At 44.1% G+C, this 24,510-nt stretch overlaps 1 protein-coding gene across 2 annotated transcripts in view; it reads left to right on the forward strand.

Annotated features, from left to right (window-relative positions):
- The window catches only part of epha10 (EPH receptor A10), a 164,943-nt gene that overhangs the window by 84,662 nt on the left and 55,771 nt on the right, over window positions 1–24,510 (forward strand). For both annotated transcript variants that reach the window (XM_084379205.1, XM_084379206.1), the window contains exon 4: window positions 20,615–20,770. In XM_084379205.1, coding sequence (XP_084235331.1) covers window positions 20,615–20,770 — 156 coding nt within the window. The remainder of the gene's footprint in view (window positions 1–20,614; window positions 20,771–24,510) is intronic.

Here is a 24,510-nt window from a genome sequence, read left to right on the forward strand (position 1 = left end):
AGGGCGGGGGGCAGCGCTCGCCGTGTGTGAAGTGAGGGAGAGGGAGAGAAGAGACAGAATAAGTATGTGTTAGTGGCAGAGGTCGAGGAAGGGATGGACCGCGCGTGCTTTTGTGTGTGTGTGTGTGGGAATGGGGAAGCCAAAACAGTGAAGTTACACGATTTCTTAATAAGCTCAGTCAAGCACACAGAGGCCTCCACAATGCTGAACCAGGACGCCAGGAGCCCTTTTTTTTTTTCTAGACATTTGTTCCAGGAAAGAGTCTGACAATACTTGATGACTTGAGTGCATAAATCTCGGGTAAGAGATGTGTGTGCTTGTCATTTAAAGCTGGGGACAGACGCAAAATAAAGGACTGAATAAAAACATCGATGTTGAAGCTTTGTAAGCTGGAGCTCTGCGGCGTATCTTGTGTTGTAGACCTCCATTGTTGTCTACTAATTAACTATGAGCTTATCCCGTATATATGCTTGTGTATTCATCCACGGATGAAAATAGTCCTCAACAAAAACAATTTCTTTTTTGGTTTGAGTGACATTTAAAAGAAACTACAGTGCCCAGCTTTTTAAGGAAATAATCAAGGCCCACTCCCAGTATACCCTTTGCCCCTTACACTTACCCCATGTTACACAAAGTCCTTGGTACCGCTTCTTTAATATCAGTGCAGCCTGGCAGGATGGGAGCACAGGTTGTGAGCCCGTGTTAGCCTTTACCTCGCTAGTGGTAACGTGAGGGTCTCGAAGGGTTTCAACCACTACCCCTTGTACCTCTGTTCTGAGAGGCATGGGGGCACTCGAAAACGGGGGGTCGGGGTACAAACTGGAAATGAAATTGCCAGGAAACAATTTGAAGTATTATTAAAAGGCGTATTTTCCCTGCCGGAGTTCTCGAACAGCCTTTCCATTTGATCTCGCCATTTTTACAGCAATATAGAAAACTCAATAATGAGCTGCTGTACTGTTTATGATCCTCTTTGTACTGAGTACAGAAATATCCCGGAGTAAATCACTGGGAAGCACGGTGCCGGATCGATACTGCATACAGTTTTGGTTGTATGGAGAACAAGGACTTGAACCGTATAGTAATCACTGCAGCCTATTCTTGCAGCAGTGCTCCCACAGTGAGGCTAAGTTATAAATACAGAGAGACGGGGTTATATTGAACCTCTCTGCTTACATGCACACACAGAGACACACCTACACTTACAGTCCACTTCGGCTCGCCTCCCAGCGATAGAGAGCTCCAAGTTAGGAGGATGTCAGCCAACAGGAAAAGCAGGGATTGAGTGAAAAGAAAGTGGAAAAAAAAAATGCAAAGGGAGGGATGGTGCTACATCGCTTCAGGGGAAGGACAAATCGATACACTAGCACACATAACACTCCCACGCACCAGCTAAATAATGCTGCTAGTTTGTCTTTCCTTCTCCCTCGGTGACCTCGGTCATCCTTGCATGCTGGGTGGAAGAGTTTATTCTTGTTTTTGCAAAATTACAGATTTTCAAACAAAAGTTTCTGCAAATGTGTTTACAAGTCTGTTCCTGCCTGCTTTCTCGCTATTAAAAAGCTTTTTTATTAGCCTGCCAGCCTCTTGAAGGACTCATTTTTTAAAACATTTTCTTTGGCTTCAAAGCCTCTGTTGTCCCAAATTGGCTCTTTCAATCTGTTCCGTGTGCACATGCTTTGCTTGGAGAAACAGATCTGTGGTTACGATGTGACTGGGAAATTTTTGATCTCTGACACTCCAGTATGTCAAGGTCAGGCGTGTGGGCAGCGAGTCAGACTACATTACAGCATCGATTACATCCCAGCATCGATGGTGCTGCAGCACATGCTGCTGTGAGTGTAATAAAGCTAGATGCATATGTTTAAGTGTTGCACCGTTTTAGCTCCAGCCGTGGCCAATGGCTTGTTGCTAAGTTACTTGACTCCGTGCCAGAGTTTATTTTGATAATTGGCCTATTCCCTCACAGCGCCAGTAGCAAGGCAGCGAGAGTGGAACTTTGATTCTCTCAGCAGCTGCATCTGAATTTTTCCAAGATTGAAGCAGGGTTGTTTACAATGCCGCCCTGTTCCAAAGAACCTCTCCAATTGTGGCCCAACATGTAGCCCAGATTTGGACGACACAACTGAGCCCTCAGTACCCTACTCATAACTGCTCCGATGATGCATCCAGTCAGCCCTCGTCAATTGCTGAAGGAAAATGTGCTTAATTTTCCAGCTAAATGCTTCCAGTCATATATTTATGAATGAAAACCACATGAGCTGATACCAATGATTATTTACCTCACTGCGGGCTGTTGGCAAATCTGGCATAAACTTCGCCGCGCGTTCTCGTTAGCAGCCTCGACACGGCAATCATGCAGTTAAAGAGCAATGAAAGTTAAATGAAAAGAAAAAAGGATCTGGCATAGACGACTGGTAGACAAGTGTCTGTCAGCTCACACTGAAAATTCAGATGTTATTAAAGTCCCCTGATCCTGATATGTAGTTCATTTGCCTCTTGTATTTTCAGTTTAAGTTGTAGTTTCCGGCATTGCAAGTCTTTCCTTTGCTCCCAGCAGGGGTAAATTATTTTAATCAGCACAAAGACAAAATCTCTCTCTCATATAAAATCTCTCTAGAGGTGGTGGAGAAACACTTGACGAGTTAAGCAGCAACAGCAGGGATGTGGACGTGCAGCCCGAGCGAGTGTGAAACAGGCCGGTTTAACTGGACCGCCTGGTGTCAGTGTTTGATTGTAACTACCGCCGATGGGCGCTGCGGTGTGAGTGTCGGCCTGCTTTACCCGAATTATGACAAGCACTGTGGTTGTCTGCGCAGCAAATTCTAACATCAGCCGCTGCCATTATGCCTCCGGTTTGGCCGACAAGTCCCTCTTAACAGTAATTTATGTTGTACTCGTGTTTAATACAGTAGGATGACAGTGTGCCTTCCATCGTGCTTTAAGTGCATAACTCTGTGCTTATTGGCTGCAAAACCCACAATCCATTTAGCCTAACACCGCTGGATATCTTTAAGGAGACCTTGGGGCAATTTCTAGCTGTGTTTGTGGCAACAAAAAAAACATATATTTGACTGTAAGGCATCTCCAGCCCAATTTCACGTGACCAAAACAGGTATTTTAAGCAAAACCATGTTGTTTTCCTAACCCTAACCAAGTGGTTATTGTCCCTAAACATCATCAGAGCACAAGTACAGCACTGTGACAAGAGAAAAATTCTAAATTGAACCTAAAGAAATGTAAAGTTTCAACATCAAGGAAACAACAAATCAAGTTTTAACTTATCTGTAGTTTTGCAGGAATGCACTTTGCCAACATTTATTCTGGCGATTGAGGTGCATTAGGCCTGTCTGTCAATGGTTTACCTTGCCGTCATCAGTCCTACACCCTCGTAGGCTTGACGTGATGACAGTGAACACGTCACAGTAGTTCAGGATTGCCCGGTCCAGCGGGATACCATTTGGATTCATGAGCCATTGTGCCAGTGTGTCAATAACTGCAATTTCCTTGTGTCTCTGAATTGCCTCGACCGGAGTATTGAGGGGTTTGTGAGACTTAACTTGAAAGTAATGAGTCACGTAGTTCGTAATGATGCTTTTTATGGCTCACCCTAAGGTTTTACGCTGGCACAATGACAGAAAATGAAATACAAAAGCTTAATTTAGGGGTTTGGCTTAACACATAATTTTTTTTTTATGGAGCAAAAACGAGGGGAAAACCTGCGACGCACAACGTGTTCTGACTGCACCGACAGCTGCTCTATCCAAACACGTGTGCCTCCTTTGGAATGCTCACCCGCCATCTTTAAGTACAAACCAACTGCTCAGCGACTCTCCCACCACCTGTTTGTCTGCTTCTCCTACCTGCCACACGCTGAACCTCGCTCTACGGCTCTCCGCCTGTATTAGGCAATGGATGTTGACAACACCAAGCGAGGCGGTAAATAACGCGGTAAAGTGGGTCTCGGAACGTCTGTCGCGTCTGCTTGTGCAGCATGATTCTTTTTGTTGCTCGCTGCTCCGTTTGAACAGTCGGGCTTTAGGCAGTCGGGCCTCTTTTAGGCACAGATTATTAGCTTCTCTCTGCCCGGCGAATAGGCTGCCGTGTCAGATGCACTCTCCCCGCCCGAGACCGTCGTTGACGAGGACACACGCACATAAACATACACACTCATAATGAAGGAAGTGAAGGCGCATGCACGGAGGGATGCACACATGCAATGTAATGCTTTCTGAATCACTTTACTCGATGACTCACTGTCTGGTTCAGTCTGTCTCCACATGCTACAGCGTCTGGACCATAATTCCCAGCTAAGGCCTTGGTAGAGTTTTCTGACAGTTGTGTGTATGTGTGTGTGCTTTGCTTGCGTACATGCCAGAATAAAGATTGCACTCAGAGCAAAGTGAAAACAGCCATTCATAAAGTCACATTGATGTCTGGTCTGTAAACCTTTCAGGAGATGGCTGGAGGGCTCAGACAGAAATGTGTTTCAGCGCTTTTTTCCAGAAAATACAAACGGGAACAAAAGCGGACGCGGTAGCAGACCAAGAATATTTCACTTTCTGTACATCTCTCGTCTCGCGCCCCCCCCTCCCCTTCATCTCTTCCCTTCACCGTCCCTTAATTGCTTGACTTCTATCCCCCCGACACGACTCCTCATGACGCCATCTTGCATGTCTTAATTAAACGGCTGCTTAGAAAGAGGAAGGCACTGAGTGAACGAGGGGATGTGTGTGTGTGTGCGTGTGTGTGTGTGGGGTGGAAAGGCAGGAAGGGATGTGTGATGGCGGTGGTGGGGATTAATGAAAGAAGAGTCCGTTAATTACACAACAAGGTCAAGGCCGCTTTACCTTCACAGCTTAATTGCGGCCCCTGATTGTGTTGCGAGGCCTCATTTTTAATTCAAACAGCAGGCGGACTAAACTACGTTAATTGTCTGTAAAGTGTGTGTATGTGCATGTATGCGTGTGCGTTTATGTCGGTGTGTGTGTATTTAGGTAGCAAGTGTGTGTTTTATTAGGCAATCCATCAGCTCATCCATGACAGTGAAATATCAGGGCAGGGTTACGGTGTTTCAAGAAACTAGTTTGAAGAAAGCATCAGTGCAAAGGTGCCTCGTGTGTTTATTATGCTTGCATTTATATTTGTTTACGTACGAGCGGTCTTATACGAGCACCAATTATGAAGAAATTCTGGTGAAAATGTGATTTTAGAGACCATTTACAGTGCAAACACTCCGCCGTGTAATTTTTCTCTTTTTTTCCTTTCAAACTTTTTCAAAGAGATTCTGGTGCATAATGAGCAGCTCATTTTCGTTCCCTTCGCCGCATTTTTCTCCCCTTTTTTGTTACGGGAAGCAATTTCTGAGCTGTGATTGTCGAGGGAAGACCTTGTTGACTGCAAACTGTAGCAATCACAAGTAAGAAGCGGTAATTTTTTGGATGCTGGGAGACGTGAAATCTCGGCGAAGATGAGGTTAAATTATCTTCCTTTTTCTAAAAGTTGTGGTATTTTTCGTGACAAAAAAGCGACGAGCCTCACACATGCTCGGAGCCGGTTGTCCGTGTTTATGAATGCGTGTTTTGATCCCTGACACGGAGCTCAGCCGTTAAACCCGGTGGGGGGGTGGGGTTAGAGGATCGGCCCACCTCATCCATCTCCTTGATAGACCAACTGTTCCTCATCACATGGGGTCTCGCACACACACCCACACACACATACACTTTTTACACATACACACACAACCTACACACCCTCTAAAAAATATTTTAACTGTCGTATGCTGTGACCGTGACTCCCCCCGCCAGTGAAAACACTTAATCAGCCTTATGGTCCGAGCGACCCCCTGCCACTATCTCCATCCATCTCTTCACCCGCTCAGCTTTTTAATAACTTTGGATCAGGATGATGAAGAGGGATTAGATTTTCCTTTGATGATCAGCTGAACACGGGACTTGGCAGTGTAGAAATCATGTAAACTTGTGTCGGATATTTTTGTTCTTCAGCACTCAGACGTGTGCTTGGATCTTCTGAAACGAACAGGTAGTAGCATGTATTTAGAGTGCTCTGTTCTGCCTTTATGTCTATTGACAGGTTGGAAAAAAGAAGGATTCCTATTGCTGTTGGAAGTGCTTTACTCTATTGAGCCAGATAAAATGACTGGCATTCTTTTATATCGGCAGATTATTTTGAATGAGAAGCATCGAGAAAGGGGAGTCTTACCATTATCTGTTGCTTCAGAATCGGTGCATTCCCTCAAGCCGAGCACGATGCCTGCTGAAATCATTGGTTGTGAATGCATGAAAAGGAAAAAAAAAATTGATTTCCCTGGAGGATGAACACTTAGATCTGACCTTGTGGCCTCGGTTCATACCCACAGGTTAGATGTCAAATACGGGTCAGGCTGGTGGATCAGCGAGGCTTTCATTGCGTTTGCCGGTGTGTGCATGTGAAAAAAAAATATGCAGGGCACAAAAAGTGACTGAAGAAGTGAGCTGAATGCTCAGTTTGTCAAGAAAACAGAAAGGCATGAAAAAATAAACACCTGTGTGATGTAACACAATGCAATACAATACCTCTGCATTGAGAACTGCCTCGCTTAAAACGTTTAGATTTCGTCGCCTCGGGTTGTTTGTCTTGACTGGTGCGTTTTGAGTCTGCACCCTGCGGTTGCGATATATTCAATGGCACATTTTGTTTTTCTTCATTTACACATTTGGAAGAGCAAAAATCATGGAAACACCTCACAAAATAATGCAAACCAGTTGAACAGCATGATGGGCTGAAATAACCACAGCGGCGCATTAAGTTCTCCAGTGTTTCCCACACATAGACTTCACTTGGGCTGGTCGCCCAGGTATATTAACAGGTGTCCAATTATATTTTGCGACCCATTTTGGCATTTTGTATTTTAATTTTTTGTATCCGTCAGAGAGAACGATGCCATCAGAGATCGATTAGCTAGTGGACAATCTCGTTTTCTCCTCCCGTCTGCTGTCAATCACACATGCTCTGCAGAGAGAGAGGGCTCATATCCCCCCTGAAAACACTCTGACTGCAATGCCACCTCTCCTATTTAATGAAGGCCTCCTTCTGCCATTGCTTTGCACAAACTTGTAAGTGCACCTGGTTGTTCTACTGTTGTTTTTGGGCGACTTTATAAAAGATACGGCTGACGAGGAAAGGCGATAACACCGCTGGGAGAGAGAAAACGGAAAGGAGAGGCGAGCCAGTGTGCGACATTACGATTAAAGCAACCCTGCGTGATGTAGGCAAACTCTTGAAGCAGTTTAGAGGAGAGATAGTTGATTTTTGTGTCTCATTCCAGGTCGTCAAATACCAGTTTACTACCTCAAAATATTCAATATATGCATCTAGAATATGCACCTCTAATCCTTCATCTGCAGTGCACGCTCAAACACACACATTAGGCACTAATATGTAGTAAAAGATACACACCGCCCCCATAAAGGCACTCATATACATAATTACACTGCATAAGTACACAGAGATATGCACCTTCTCCATCCTGCTCCCCTCTAAGTGACTCTAATAGGTGTGTCTTCCAGGGTTGAAGAGCTATCTGATTACCCTTGACCTCCTCTCGTTTAACAATAGGACGAGATACTACACTGAATGAACTGCTCCGCTGTTTTTCCCCCCTCCGTTCTCCTCTTCTCAGCTGTACTTAAGGATACGCAGCAGCAGCAGCTCATCCGTCTGAACTCCCGGGTGTCAAATTTATCAGGACCGATTTGTCCATATCTGGGTCACAGTCTTTATGAAAATGGCTGATTCAGATGAGGCAAATGAAAACGGAGCGTCATTAGTAGGCCGAGGCTCATTCAAGTTCGCAGCCCAGATTTGAATAGCTGATTCGAAAGAATCAAATGAAATCGGCGTGTCACAACAGACTCCGGGCTGGAGATTATGCCTGTTAATTTCCATAACGCACACACAAATGAGGGGTCTGTAAGCAAACAAACTCTCGTCTACTCCCTAATGCTTCCACCAGCGAATGTGATTAGCTTCCAGTTGCATGTATTATTAAATTTTTAGGAAATGTAAAAATCGAGGCGTATGTGTCACAGTGAATCATGATCTGAATCGACTGTAGCAAACAATATTTTCAGGATTACTCACTGTTTTCTTTGTCTGACAGCCCTAATTTTGTGTCAGCACACAAATATTGGCAGCATTTTCCCTCGGTACTTTTTCCCCCACTCAGTGGCTGTCACATACAGACTTCTCGCAGTAGAGACGTACTGCAGACATGCACTTGATGCATTTTTATACATGAAAAATTGGAAGTAGTGAGGAATTGCATTACATATTGCCATCGCAAATGGGGGAGAGATGTAAGTGTCTAAAATGCTGCTGTGTGTATAACCTTCGGCAGCATTACCAATCAATATTACTTCTCTTACCTAAGCTTATCTTCGCTCTCGGTTTGAAGGTGGAATTGTGTTTTAGTGAAGTATGACAGGCGGGAGAGAGGCGGCGCACGTACACACAAACACACTCGTGCACGCGTGCGCGGCACAACAGCATGACTGTTGAAAAAGAGCAGAACATTGAATCTCATTTCGCGAGCGCTCGACCTGAAATTGCCTGACATTCTCATGCAAACACGTCTGCTGACTCGCGGCTGATACGGTTATAATGTAAATGACTGGGACGCTCTCCCCGCTTTTGCTCAAACGCACACACACCCCCAAACACGCAATATATCACCTGAACATTAACTGAACTGGTATCTTTCTTCAAGCTGTTTCCCATGCAGGCTGGGTGTGTGCAGTAAGGAGTAAAGGGCCGTCCATCTGGATGTGATGGTGATGATGATGATAGTGGGTATCAGTGGGACGTGAAGGCTGAGCGCCTGCCAATCAGTGTCATCTCTTTCCCAAATATCGTTCCTTTGTGTCCATCAGAGGAGCCATTTTTAACCAGCGTTAGGCCTGCGTATGCACATTAGCATCTTGAGACGTGTCCCTCCTTGTGTGTGTGTGTGTGTGTGTGTGTGTGTGTGTGTGTGCGTCTGCCACCTGAATGCGTCTGTTTGCTTTTTCCACACACACACACGTGCACTCGCATGCAGGCGCCATGTTACTTTGATGGGCACGGACAAAGATAAAATGCCTGTGTGGTGAGCTAAATAGAAGCCATCCATCACACGTGGTGAAACAAAAAAACACGTCGGCACAGTGACCGCTGGGCAAGGTTGCAGGTCCCACAACTCAGGGTCTCGTGATTGAGTAGAGGTTTGATGAGGTCCAAAGTTAGGCTTGGAGGAATGAGGTCAGAGTTTGATGATGTTGCGATAAGGCTGTGTGTTTTGTGCTATTTATTTATTTAGTTAATGGTTAACAGTGGACACCATAGATTGCATTTAAAGATAGATGACACCTTCCCGCTCTACACAAATAAAGCTACGGGTGCTGCAATCTCGTACTGGTCAAGACATTTAGAGCCAGTAGTGAATGGGTGTTGGAGCCCTGGTAGCGAGGTCTCACCCATACACAATAATTCATTATTAATATTCCAAATTTGTTGTGCTAAAAGATTTTTATGTTTTGTTCTCGTAGATGTTTTCAGCATGGAGCATGGATTACACATTTTTTCTTCTTCTCTGTGTTTATTGGCAGGTTGCAAACAAATGTTCACTGTGCAAACAGCCACCTGCTGTATCAGTTTATAAATGCTGTGAATGTTAAGACGAAGCAGTTTGTCTTGAGCCGATGTGACTGGGCCGATCGGTCTGATATATATCATGCATCCCCACTTTTATAACATCAAAAAACAAATTAAAAGCAAACTTAACAGAAATATGAACACTTGATCACACATCAGGCTGATAACAGCCATTTTTATCTATTTTTTGTACATATACAATCAGTGTTAGAGACAGAGGCCATGTCCGAAATCACTAACTACCCACTATATAGTGAACTATAAAGTGAGTTAGCCATTTTGTAGTGCTGTCCGAATGTGTGCTGAGATGTATTATGCCCTATAGTTGGCTCAGAGTAACCCACAATGCATCGTGAAAGGTAGTGAGCAACTGATGGTCACTAACCAAGCATTATATACCATCATGCATTGCGCTGGAGGGGGAAAATTGTGTTTTCATTTCACCGATGAGCTCACTATACATTCTGCTATATAGAAAACTCCCTGTAGTTAGTAGGGAGTAGTGAACGAGTGGGTGATTTTGGACAAGATATGCCTCCTAGACCACAAGGTCACAATGCAGATATCCATTAGGCTAAACCAAAACTAAATACATTGCAGTAAGGCAATGACTGCCTGCAGTCAGGGTCAACAGTTATGCACTGTATTAACTGTTCATCATTTTAACTTATATTAAAATGGGAACCAGTAAAGTATTCAGCCCATTCGGTCGATACTAATGTCCTAATGAGGCTGAGAGGCTTCATGCCAGAGTTGCTGAGGCCTAGCCTGCGACGATGATGCATGTGACTGAGCTGATGATCTCCCAATGAGGCAGCGAGGTGACACTGAACCCTGGCGGTATCTACACATGCAGCTGTCTGCAACTGGGGTGCATTCGTAATGCTCAAAGACTCGAAGATCATATTTGTGTAGGATTATCGGAATGTAAAGGTTCATCCAAGTGTTCGCAAATGCATGTGACTGTCTCTAAAACCCGTGCATATGATGAATAAAGAGAGCTCGCAACGAAAGAACAAAACGCAGGTTAGTCATAAGTTCAATCCCAGAGACAATGCGTATCCTTACTCCAGCCCACTCAGGATAAGAACAACAGCTTAATACCTGAAATGTAAATGAACAGCACATTTGTGTGTCTGCGAGACGGGCAGGAGGGAAGGGGAGGCGATAATATCCTGAAATTGTTCCCTCGCAGTCTTTTGTTCCGCAGCCTCTGATAAATCCTGTGAAAATGATAGCTGGAGCAAAAGTAGGGATGGCGAACAATAGAGGAGAAAAAGTGGGGAGGGTGGGAGAGAGCAAACATTATAGAGGGAGGGCAGGGGGGGGCGAGCAGGGAAAGCGGGAGGGAGGGGGAGGCTGGGCGGCATTTGGCAGGGAGCAGAGCTGATAGCAGTCAAGAGCTATTTGAGAAGATGAGATGGGAGAAAGGTAAACGTCAGAGTGACACAGGTATTAGAGGAAACATCGGGAGAGAAGAAGAGGAGGCTCTGTCAACAGTCCCTGACTGACGTCCGTGTGTGTGTGTGTGCTGCGTTTTGTATGTCGGAGCCGAGTGATTCATTGTGTTTTCATAAAACACAGATATGCATCCTTCGTCCATCTGTCTGCTCTGATCATGTGTACGCATAAGGGAAAATACATCTGGTTATTTATAGATTCATATAAGACATGCTGGGATTACACTGCACACCATTATACCAGCTATGACATTATGTTTGTATGACTTCCCACAAAGACAACTTGTTTTTATACCCCATACATATTTTTACCTATTTATTAAAGGGACAGTTCACCCCAAAATCAAAAATACACATTTTTTTCCTACCTGTAGTGCTATTAATCCATCTTGATCTTTTCGGTGTGGGTTGCCAAGTTTTGAAGATAACTACATGGCACTTGGCTTGTGGTGCTCAAAGTACCAAAAAACACCCTTAAAAAACTCAACAGCAATGTCTCCTTCCAGGAATCATGACCCAGTAACTCAACATAATCCTTGGGCCTTGTTGGAACTATTTTTATTCCTACCGAAGTAAACCACACATCATTGCACATCATTTTGTGCAGATATCACACGGAAACTAGCGCCACCATCAGGTCAAAATTCAACTTTTTAGTCAATATCAAAGTGACACATCACAATGGCGAACCTGTATAATGGCTCGACCATTCATACATCATACATCCTGTCACTGATGGAACAGCCATGGGAGCCCAAAGACACTTTGATATGCGGTCAGAGCCAGCAATCGAACCACTCACCCTCCTATTAGAGGATGACCCGCCCTACCTCCTGAGCCACAGCCTCCCCAAGGCTAAATCAGCATGCTATCATCGTCATTGTGAGCATGTTAATACTCTGATGTTAGCATTTAGCTCAAAGCACCTGCTGTGCCCAACATGGCTACAGACTCCTTGTTAGTGTCTACGAGTTGTCTAAATAATCCAGCTGTGATAGGCGTCATTATTTCACAGTTTTCCAACAAAAAGTTGTGTCTGTAATGGATATAAGCGCTGACTCTCAGTTGAGTTTATTTCCGTGCTGTGTCTGGGTGTGTTTGATGTATGTATCTGACTGAGAGTGAGTACATTTGTGTTTGATCCTCTCCCGGTTCAGGTGTGTTTGTGTGTCTCTGTCTGGATGGGTGCCTGTCTGTTCCTCTCTGCACCTTCTGTCTCATGCAAACAGTACAGACCTGGCACTTCTGCGCTGTGATGTAACACAACAACAGCTCTTTGTTGTGTCCGTTTTTTCGTGATGTAACCACTGCGCTACTGTTAAATGTTCTGTGTCTAAGTGTATGCCTGTGTGAAAAAGCCAGTGAATAAATCTGAGGCTGTTTACATTCATACAAGTGTGTGAAATCGTGTGTTTTTGTGCGTGTGTGTGTGAGCACCAGGCGTGTCGGCAGAATTAGACATGTCTCCAGCGTTAAGCTCATACACAGCGCCGCTGACATTAATACCCCTGGCGGCATTGTTCGCTAGTTATCCTCCTGTGTTTTCTGTGTGATGTCAGTCTGTGGTAACCAGGGCAGAACAGAGAATAAAAATGATAAAGCAAAGCGTTGACCCGAATGGCATGGCTCAGAGCTTTCTCCCCGATTACACTGTGAGGCAGCAGCCAGTCAGTGGGTAGACCTGAATGAGGTCTTTACTTTGAGCTGATAGCAGGGATTTATGCTGTAATTCGGGGCTTGGTCGTATCTTCAAAGCAGCTAGACGCACAGACAGGTTATGACACTGCATGTAGCGCCAGAGAAAATTGTTGTCTCAAAAAAAAGGCAGATCACGGAAAGTGTCAAGAAATCGCTTCTTTTCATCAGTCACTTCACGTCAAGCCTGTGACAGCAGAAAAACCTGAGCCTGATTACTGACTATTTCATTCTCAACTGCTGATAACTATACGGACCTGAACAAGACACAGTATGCAGCGGTTTGCATGCTCCGCAGGAGGTGTCACAGAGAGAAAAATAAACTAAGTGGTGCTCTCAATTTAATAATTTGTGCTCCTGAATTAGTAATTCATGCTCCAGATTTAATCATTTGCGGTCTCAAATTAGGCAAGTAGCTTGTATTCTCTATTTAGTAATAATCTGTGTATGAGGATTAATTAATTCCTGCTCTCGATTTGGTGTCATTTTTGGCGTGAGGCAGCTTCCTTCTCCCTCTCACTCACTGCCGAATAAGCCACTCCTTTATGAAACATACATACAGTACAGTCTTTAGTTGGTGGAGGGCTGCGCACACAAAGACAATGCTTCCGAAACCACAAAAAAACCCCTCATGTTACCACTCACACTTTGCCGAGTCTGTTCACGTGTCACTGAGTAATCTGTTTTCTTATGAAGCATTAAATACCATTAGCCGTCACAGCGCAGCAGAGAAACACGTGCCTCTCCAATTTAAGAACGGACATTATCGCGCACGTGGCACAGCAGCGGTGACTTTATCAATCATTTATAAGGGACAGAACAAATCCCTCACAAGACTTATTAATGATTCAGAAGTTCACCTGTAAAGATACTTTATGTTTTCAGTGTTTCATTTCAGGCGCTCCACCTTGATTTAGTGCTTTGAATTATTCGTTTTGTGCTTCGGTGTAGTATTCGACTGAGACAAGCAACAGAGGTTCATAATGATGTTGAAAATATGTGAAAGACAGACGTAGGGTTGTTTGGATGTCAGTGGGGTTCGGTCCACCACTTTGTTCCACACTGAAACACTTCAGTCTCTGAATGATGGATTGCCAGTTTTGCAGTGACACTCATGGTCCCTCGTAGATGAAACAAGCAGATTTTTATTAACCTCTGTCTTTCCATCGAGTGCCAACCATGACATTTCACATTTCTGTTTTAACAACTATTCGACAATTATTGAAAAGACTGCAATGAATTTTGTCAACAGGCTTTCATGTTTCCCATCAGGAAGACTTGGAAAAAACCTTTTGCAATCCGCTTGCTTTTCATTTAGCGCCATCATGAGGTCAAACTTGTAACTTGTTCAGTACTTCCATAAAATCAAATGTGTCCTCAACGAGAATAACATTCCCGCCAGCCTCACCCGCACTTTGTGTTTAGTGTTAGCCTTCTAACCAGCTGAATCACCAAGATTGTGTCAACTGCTGAACATCAGCGTGTTGGCATTGTATCTATTGGCGTGTTAAAATGCGCCTTTGTGCCTAAGCCTCGCAGATACGCACATTTCACCACTGATATTTGCTTTATCAATAGAGGGAATAGTGTCTTGGCCGGGGTGCTTTACGAGCTGTTAGAGAGAGCGTTTTCCATTCATTGTTTGACTTCTACTCAAGTCTGGGGATTCACACTGGCAACCCTTCAAGCCCTTCTCCCTAAGCTCCCGGATATTTCTAAATCTACTCTACATTTGGCCTGGAGTTAATATCTTTAAACATTTTAGTTCTGGTCTAGAGTGGTCCAAATCCAATTCTCCTCAGCCAGGAGTCCCATTATTTAGCTAATGCTCCATTTTTTTGGGGGGGAGTCTGGTTCCATCCCGTTGAGTCCAATTTCGAGCGGTCCTCTCCAGCCAGACTCATCTGGGTCCCATTACATCATCATTTCACAATTTTTTAATTTGATCCAACATGAAACACTTAAACACACCAATCAGTCATTTCAGTGCCACACGCCTCCCTGTCTGACCTGGAGATTTTTCTGTGTGTGTGTGTGTGTGTTGAAGAGACCTTGAAAACTGTTTGATGGTAATGAGAGTTCATTTTGTGGGTGTTAAAGCTGCCTACCAGCTGAAAGAATTAGCATCAGAATCAGCATCAGCCGCACAGAGGACACTGATCTGAATTAAGGCTCTTTGAATTATTGATTTCCACCTGCTGGAATCACTTCCTGTCTCCCTTGTATCTCTCCTTCATGCCATCACCCCTTTTTTTCCCACTTCTTTTCGCTTTCATGTCTCGTATAATTGAGTTAAACTCCAGCCAGAAACCGACAACGGTGCCGTTTGTCGTCTGTATCTTTTAGTATTTGTACAAAAGTTGGGTTTTTAGTTTTGCGTATTTGCGTTTATCCCCCAGTGGATGTGTCAACATAACAGCGGGGGCTAAGCTGTGAGTGTGTGTGTGTGTGTGCAAGTGTCTAAAGCAAACCCCCTTTAGTGATATTAATATTAATTAATGTGTGCTGTCAAGGAGGCAAAGAAACAATTCATTGCTCACATTTATTGTATTAAGTGCTTCATGATTTATTAATGGGCATGTTTAAGGTTAGAGAAAAGAAAGGAACGGGAAAATTAGAGAGAAGGGCAAACTATAAATTGATTCCTCCCACAAAGACAAAAGTCTATTAAAGTAATTTGCGAGCTCATTGAAATGTGGATTCTTTGGCCTTTTAGTTTTTATTCATTAGCTGGCGAAACTGTCGGCGTATCTCAATACTGCCATTTTGATCATGAATATTTTACTTTCATCTATCTGATTAGATGGATATCAAGTTTTATCCCAACACCCACAGGCTCTCTGTAAGAATACTTGCTGAACATACTGTCGTAGCGTCAGTTAATGCCGTCGACATTAAGCTTCTCAAGGTGACGTAGTATAAAGAGTGAGGAAGTCTGCATACGGAGGAGGTTTGGGTCGATGGATGAGTCAAACTGAGACAGGACCTTCACCCAGGAGACCAGCGCTCATGTCCCACGAGAGACCAAATTTTAAGATGAAGGAAGGAGTTTAGCCTCGACCGCTTCACATGGAGCCGGGAGCCTGTGCGGCGCTCTCAGTGCAGGGGAATTTTGTGACAGGAAAAAAAAAAAGAAAACTCAAGGAACAAAGTCCAAGGTCGGCTGGAGCAGACGGATACAGACCACTAACTTTTATCAAAGGACCAACATTTCTGAGCCTGGAACATTAAACCAAGTTTTAACTTGCGTCAGTAATTATCTGTTTGAGGTCATCAGATTGCTCCCCTGTTCACACTATAACTTTTTGTCTTGTTAACGGGAGTCTTGCGGCCTTTGTGGTTTGCACACTACGTGATGACGGGGGTTCACACAGCCCAAGATAACATGCTGGAGACATGACTCAGTCCAAGTAGTTTGTGTGCTGCAAACAATCAGGAGAAGAAAAAGTGTACGGGCGAGAGAATGGTTCAGGATGCAGCAAAGATTACTTCTGCACAGAAATCAATGACTTCCTGCTCCTATTGTGGTTCTACAAGGACGACACAGTGACAAATACTGAACAGCTTGTGTGTATTTTTTCTGATAGAAACTTTAAGCTATTATTGCGGCAGCTTTATACAAAAAGAAGCACGATAACACTGGATTCAGAGAGAGAAACGGTGTGTGCTGTCATTGGCTGTAGCTTGTTCCTGGCTCCCAAACTGTTGGCGACTCAGCCAGATGTCAAGCTTACTATATTCAGCAGATGTCAGCTGGATCACGTCTTTGAACTGTTCACACATGGAAATTTGGGGTCACGGGGGGAAGCGCTGATTTGCCTCTGATCTGAGACTTTGTGTTGGCGATCTCCAGAAACCATCGGCGAGTGGAAGATCAGGGCTAAAATCCTGTACTGTGAACCCTACCTTACAGAACACATGTATCTTGTCTGAAGCCAAACCGCCATATTTTCCTAAACCTAACCGAGTAATTTTGGTGTCTAGACGTAGTAAAATAACATCACAATGTTAACCACTTGTTTAATATTGTTTCCATGACAATAAAGGGCACTTGACTTCATCTTTTCCTGCACATCAAAAAATGCGAAAAGTTTAAAATGCGTGAGATCCAAACTGGCAAACTATTTACACGCCACTGGATGATACAGTGGCTGCATATGATCCCACTATAGATGACCTCAGCCTCGCTCACTGTCCCTGCTTGCTCCAGTGCTTCTCATCTGTATGTGACACACGTCTGTGTTTATCTGTTGTCCTCCCCGCCTCTGTCTATCTGTCGGGCTGAAGGAGTCCACTCTCCCTCCCTGTTTAATGTCCGTTCTTTGTACATTACGTCTTTCTGTCTCTCGCGCACCATCTGTCTGTCTGTTGCCGTCTCTGTCTCTTAACAATCTCTCACAGCAGTTGGTCCCCTGCCTCATCTCCCCACCACCCCTCCCCTTGCGTTATATGGGACTTGGCATGTCACTGCATATCTATATTATTACACCTTGAAGAAATATGTCTCTATATGTGTTGGTGCGTGTGTGTGCGTACATGCGCTACCATGTCCCATTTAATCGTGGCTCCCTGTTGGCACACAGGACAAATTGATCAGTTGGTTTGCCAGCTGTCCTGGCAGATCTCTCCTTCTGTCTCTCTATTTCTCTAACCACCCCCCCTCTCCCTTTTTTCTCCCCGACGCTCTCGTTTCCAGTTTAACTTGTATACCTTGGCAATGAAAAGGCGAAGGGATGAAAAAAAAAAACCCATGTCTTCTAATGACTGGAGTGGTCTTCCTTACAAGCATCTTCTTTTTTCCCCCGCCGTTGGACGCGTTTTAGAGATTCCACATTCTCCCATTGGCAGATGGCTGCTGGCCCATTTTGACTGATGTGACCTTTGCTGGCACCGGCTGTTGGCGTGCCGTCGAACGATGCCTCGCTGCGGAGGATGATGGGCAGCGGGCAACGCCAGCTTCTTTTGTTATCTGAGCCGCACATATTGTCTTGATACACCCCTATCATTAGACACACATTTTCCAAGGTGGGCCGGCGAAATGTGTATCCACGCTGAATTGAGGAGATAAGTCGGAAAACGCGGCCAGACACGAACGTGGCTAGCCCGCTTTTAAGCGCGATAGGTAGAAAATGCGAAACCCATTTCTGTTCTCATAGATCTATGCATAATTTTGCCTTGATTCGGGTGCTATTCACGCTTGATGTCCTTGGCGTGGTGAGGGAGGGATAGTGGCAGCACGGTCAGGAACAAAGAGAGTCTACTCCAGAGCCGCTTGACAGCGTGTGTGTGTGCGTTTCTGTTATGTCCCCGTGCTTGGCTGTGCTGTGAGCTGAAAGCGAGAGGCTTTTCTCTGTGTAATGACAGATATTAGAAAGTCGATTACAAGGTTCTTACAGCCTCAGATACGCAACTCGCAGGCATACACACATGTACACGGGCGCAAAACACACTCGCATGCACACTCACTGTAGTCTGAGCCAGGAGAGGCTGACGAGGCCCGCTAATCGATGTGTGATGGCAGGCCTTTTGTGTGCGTGTGTGTTTTGTTAGACTGGCTGAGTAAAAGAGGTGGGATAACAGAGGCCCCTTCGTTATTATGCTCGTGTCTTGATGAAGGTCCATAAGCCTTAAAGCATTTTGGGACAGCAGCTTTTTGTGTGCGTCTTTGCACCTGCTGTGTTCGCCTTGAATTGCCTGTCTCAAACACAGACCTGTCCTCTCCTCTCTGCCTAATTCACTTTATTCTAGTGTGACACTGTGCCAGAGGAAGGAGAGATGTTCCAGCGTCTTTCCTCAAAACCTTGGTTTCAGACCTCGAGATCTCTGGCCAGTCCTTCTGGTTTTGTTCACCACTTGGTGTAATAAAAGAAACAAAGCAAAATCAACTCACAAAATGAAATATTTTACAACTGATGCAATCAAACACCGTCTAAATTACATTTTCTCTCTTTTAGCCAACACAGACTTAGCTTAATTGCTTTGTTAACTCATCTTAAAACACATGAACTAAATTAAACTCAGCAAAACAGCCTTGATTTTTCTTTCCACAAACAAATATGGGTGGTTGAAATGAATCCTTTTTCGTCAATCAGTATTCTGTTGCAGAAAGAAAATATTACAGACAGAACCGCGTAAGCTAACAGGGCCGTTTGGCTGAACTGAGCAAAGAGTGAGCAGCAGTTAGCAGATAGTGGTTAGGATTATGGATCTTACATGTTCCACCTTGAACATGTTTGTGATCTAATTGCTTTGAAACGCTACAAAAACACGACATCGCTAACATTAGCTAACAATTTATTCAGCTGAGTGGGCTAGCTGGCTAATTTTAGCCACTCAGTAGGCACAATTTTGAATAAATCTTGATTTTTCTTTTAAATTTATTGTCTTGACTTCACCGTAGTCTTGTCTTGTGGTTTTTGTTCTCCAAAAGATGGCACAATGAAGTTTCATCGAACAGGAACATGTTTTTTTCAGGAAGCCTATTTAACAATGAAACTGGGTTGTCTGTCTGTCCATCCACCTGTCGGTCGATGTGTCTATCCTTCTCCCACAAACTTCCCAAAATTCACTCGTGGAAAAGGAAGCCCGTTGGAGGTTGTGTGTTCCTAATTGGAGGAGAGAGCGTTAAATTAAGGGAATAAGACAAGAGGGGAGGATAAGAGACGGGAGAAGGCAACGCAAGGAAGAAAAAGAAAGCCATGGAGAGTGTTAAAGGGATAAGATAGAGGGATGTATTAGGAGCAGCGGAGGAGAGAGAGAGCTGTCAGAGTAGAGCCGCTGCTTAGAGTACAGTCTCAGAAGAGGGGAGAGCGGAGCGCCGAGCGCTAGCCAGCTCCCTGATTTCACACCCATTATCACCTGCTACAAAGGCACGGCGAGTGGAAAATGAAACCGCATAGAGGGAGAGTGTAAAATAACCTGTTTTATTCTGTGTGTTTGCGCGCCGCCCGTTGTCACACATGCATTGATAAGCTTCTGTTGCACGGTTTGTATTCTTGTGAGCTGCGCATGTAAGGTCATGGGTGCTTATCGCCCTCGCCCACATTCTCACCTTTCGCACCGTCTCTCTCTCTCGCTTGTGTGTGCAGCAGTTGAGTGTCGCTGACTGTAGAGGGAGATATTGGGAGGGGAGGAAAAAAGCAATCAAATAAAGTGGGAAGATGTGGGAAACAATATTAAGTTTTTGGGTTTTTTGCAGTTGTGTTCCTGCACATCGCCTTGGCTTGTTTTCATGCGCTGAGCTGGTTCAATCCAGCAGCAGCCTTTGATGCCATTTGCCAAGGCCACTGATCACACGTAATGCCAGAATTGTGTTTGTCAGATGGATTAAGCCAAAGTCTCCTCTGCTTTTCCCCCCTTAATCATATCTTTTATCTCGTCTGTACCTCCCTGTGGATTCACTTGCTTTCTGTTTTTTCCTCCATTCATTCTTAATTTTCTCTCTTGTGAATTATAAGGGAGATTACCGAGTCTTTTTTTTTCTCGGGGTTTAACACGCTGCCCGACTTAGTGGAATACGAGAGTTTCCGTGCAAAGGGAATGGCTTTAAATTATTATGAGAGCTGGAGAATATTTCATAACCTCCTTTGTAGGAATAACTTGAGGTTTGAGATGTCTTTCACATGTGATTTACGTGTCTATCCCCTCTGGAAGTATTTGCTTCAAAAGTGGCTTCCCCCTTGTTAACAAAAAGGAAAGAAAGAATTATAAGATCAAATTTCTCTGACACATATTAATGCGCTGTATGTCTGTGTGATCTTTTTTTCCAGCGTGTCCCCCCGGCTCCTACAAGATGTCCTCCAGGCAGCAGGAGTGTTTTCCCTGCCCGGCCAACAGCGTCGCAGAGGATGAAGGATCCGTGGTGTGTGTGTGCGAGGAGGACCACTTCAGAACGCCCCTGGACACGCCCTCAGCGCCGTGCACAAGTAATAAGATCATACGTTTATATTCCCGTGTGTGTGGCTGTTTTCCTTGTATCATTTCATCCTGCCATTTCTTGAATAATTTCCTGTTTGTAAGCCAATCGTTATCACACCCACCCCTTCAGCCTTTCATATCTCCGCTCTCTCTGTCCTTAAAGACCACTTTGCCCCTGTGGTTTAACCCGTCCTTCACCCTGCATCCTTTCATCCGCCTCCCCCCTTTCTCATCTCATCACCTCTTCGTCTGACCCGCGCCCACTTCGCCCCGGCTTCTGTCCCATCATCCATCCTCATTCCCCCGTCTCCAGCTCCTCCTCATCACCCTATTTCCATGTCTCATCTCCCCCAACCTTCACCTCTCCTTCACCTTACATCACGCCTCCAGTATTGTATTCCTGTCATGTAGAAGAAAAAAAATCACCCAAAGACAGTTTTTGTGTTTATTTTAATCATTTCCAGATTGTCAACCAGGATCAAGGGATTTATTTTGACAGTATTAGCTTGGGTGCTTTTCTATTATTACTATTTTTCTTTTTAGATTTCTTTCCAAATCCAAGTAAATTGTCACCAACGATCTCTCACCTCTTCCCTCTACCCACCGCAACAAACAACTCACAAAACCTGCAAAAAGGAGGACTACATTTTAATTAAATCACGGGTTAACTTCAAATTATGCTGTACCACACTTTCAAACTAGTTTAAGATTGAAAAAAGATCAAATTGAAATCTTTCTTTAAACCTCAGTTTAGTTTGTAGTCTAAACCAGGATTAAAGTTAATCCTGTTGCACCAAAACTTTAACCTCCAATGATCCAGTATTACTTTAAACTTACACTTGAGGAAGTTTGCCTTTTTAAAGAAGAATATTATGCTCGTTTTCTGGTTCAGAACAGGTTTACATGCTTTAATGCTCAAAAGATTCATCCGTTATCTCACACTGTCCAGTGTCTGTCTGAAACTCCCTGTTTTAGCTGCTTGGCCCTCCTTCTGAATACCCAGTTCGATCTGATTGGTCAGCTCACGCACGCCTGAGCCAGCATCACTTCCTGTGTCTCAGGTCAACTCTGTCGTGTTTTCAGCTTACAGTTAGCTTTACCTCTACTGTGAATATAGGCATAAATTATGCAAATATATGGCATGGTGATGTCAAGAAGTAACATAATTAGAGGGCGGGACCACTGACGAGGCGTTTCAGCCACTTCAGGAGCAGTGTTTTCTGCAGGAGAGAGGAGCTCCCATTGGCGCAGACTTACCTACACATATAACACGCTGAAGGAAAGTAAGAAAACAAAAAAAAGCATAATGGGTCTCCTTGAAAGCTACACTTGAGGAGGCTTAACTTTTAAAATGGATTGAGCAAAAGAACGATGAAGTGCTTCAAAGAAAGTTAAGGGACGGACTCAACTCAATTGGTTTTCTATAATGCTGCCGTATTTCTATCATGTTCACCAAGGACACGGTTAAAGGACTGAAAAGAAAAGATCTGAATAACTGTCAAACATGGCGATGAAAGAAATGCAGCTGTACCACCAGTGCTTCTTCTCCAGGTGGCTTTGAGATCCACCAGATGATTCCAGACGGTGGATGGGAACCTGCTTGGCCTTCACAACTTCACTGCCTGCAGTTTTTGCAACCAGATTGCATGTGTAGGGATCTGGGCCTAACCTTTGAATAGAAACACACTTGCTAGCTGCAAAAAACAGAATTTCTGAGTGTGTGCACGTCCTTCAATAACCATCCGGTTTCACTCAAAGTATTGCTACCTACGGGTCCCTGGTCAGGTCAATGTTACATGTTCGTCATCCTGATAGGTCTTAAAGGGGCACTATGTAGTTTTGGAGAACAAATTCAAACACAGAATTTAACGTTTGCAATATTAATGAGGTAATAATACAAAGTCAAATATTTATTTTTTTCATACTGAATAAACAAGCTGTTCTCAAAAGAATAAGGCACCTAGGGGACTGTTTGGAGCTAGAAAGATGGCAGGGTCCGCCAAATATAAACAAAGTAAACAGTGTGGAATTGTGTTTTCCTTGAAGGGAAGTTTGTTTATTCGGTTTATTCAGTCACGAAAACACTGAGAGTTTGTTTATTTTGCTTATTAAGGCATTAAAAATCAGTCAACAAGGATCTTTCTCTTCTGATCAAAATGTCTTTCCCCAAACTGCGTATTGCACCTTTAAGCCTTGGGCATGTCCATGACTGTATGTAAGCTGACACCTCCAGCAGGCACCAGATGCAGTCATCCGATAAATCCAGTCCTCGTCTGATCAAAATTGTAGAGTTGCTCCTCCACAGAGAGAACGTCCTCGTGACCTTGCACATTATTTAATATTTTTAAGTGTATGTTCCCCCTCCGGACGTGTGCTTACACCCTTTCTATTTTATCTAATGGTATACACACATTAAGCGTCCATCGACAACAGCCATTTTCTCTGCCTTTTAACCTCGATTCCTTTTATCCCCCATCAATCCTTCATCCCTCCGCCTCACATTAGGTCAAAATTATACAGTATACGCGTCCAAAAAGCCCATCACCCCACTTTCTCCGTCTTTTTGCTTAACCTTATACATTCTCTCCATATTCCTCCACCTTTTTGCCTGACATTACAGATCCATTTTCTGCTGTACATCCATTATCCCTCCCATTCACAGACCACCCTCTCTTTTCCCGCCCCCTCCACCCTTTCCCTTTTGACCCCCTGAATGCACATTTCCCTCCATACTCTCCGTCCGTCTTCTCAGCTCAGCCGCTCATCGCTCTTCTTTCTGCCGATTGCCTCCTCGCATTTGCCTTCCTCTTCATCCTTTCATGCGTGTTATCACCCCATCCTTCTTTCCTCTGTCAAACTGAAATCTCATCCTTCTATCCTCGAGCGACAGAGTCCATAATCTCATCCCTACTGTCCACGCATTATCCGTTCATCCCTCACCTCTTAGCTTTTCTCACCCCGTCTCACACACCGAATACCTTTCCTCCCCAATAAAGATGCACTACAAGGCCAATAAGACAAAGACCATACAGAGGAGGCCTATTGATTCCTGCATGGAGACCAGCTTATTGATATAGCTTAGTAATTAGATGGAGGAATAATGGGCTCTATATCCTGGTACTACTCAGTGCAGTAAAACCTTAGGGTCACTAGGTCTGTGCGTGCGTCTGTGTGTTTGTATACATGCACATTCGCTTGTGTGTACATATATAAGTGTGTGGTCATACTTGCTTTTATGCTAACTGCGATGGAGGGGTGTAATTACAATATTGATCGCTGAGCTCTCTGATCCCTGTGTGATAACATTTATAGGAGCCTAATGACCACATTAATTATACTATTGATTCGGTAATTATGATCACCCCAAGATTCGGGCTAATCCGCCGCATGGTGCGGATGGAAAAAGAGAAAGAAAGGAAAAAGCTGATGAATCAAGAATTATATCTAAAGAAAACGGGTTTGATATGTGCACCTTATTATCTCAACAATTAAAGAATAATACCGGTGTGATTTTATTATTTCCCTTTGCCACTAATGCCTGTGAAATGTCTAAACTCGAATGTGTTTGCCACACTTGTCTCTTTGAAATAAAAGACTCTTGATTGTTTCAAGAACCTTTTCAAACAACACGCGGCTGCATTATTTCAAATGAGATTCATGATGTTATACTTCCTGACACGTTTAATTACCATTAAAAACGATGAATATTTACAAGATTCCCATTATAGCACACTGTTAAATATTTCCT

The sequence above is a fragment of the Pagrus pagrus genome, assembly GCF_965226575.1.
Source record: "Pagrus pagrus genome assembly, chromosome: 17".
Lineage (NCBI taxonomy): Eukaryota > Metazoa > Chordata > Actinopteri > Spariformes > Sparidae > Pagrus > Pagrus pagrus.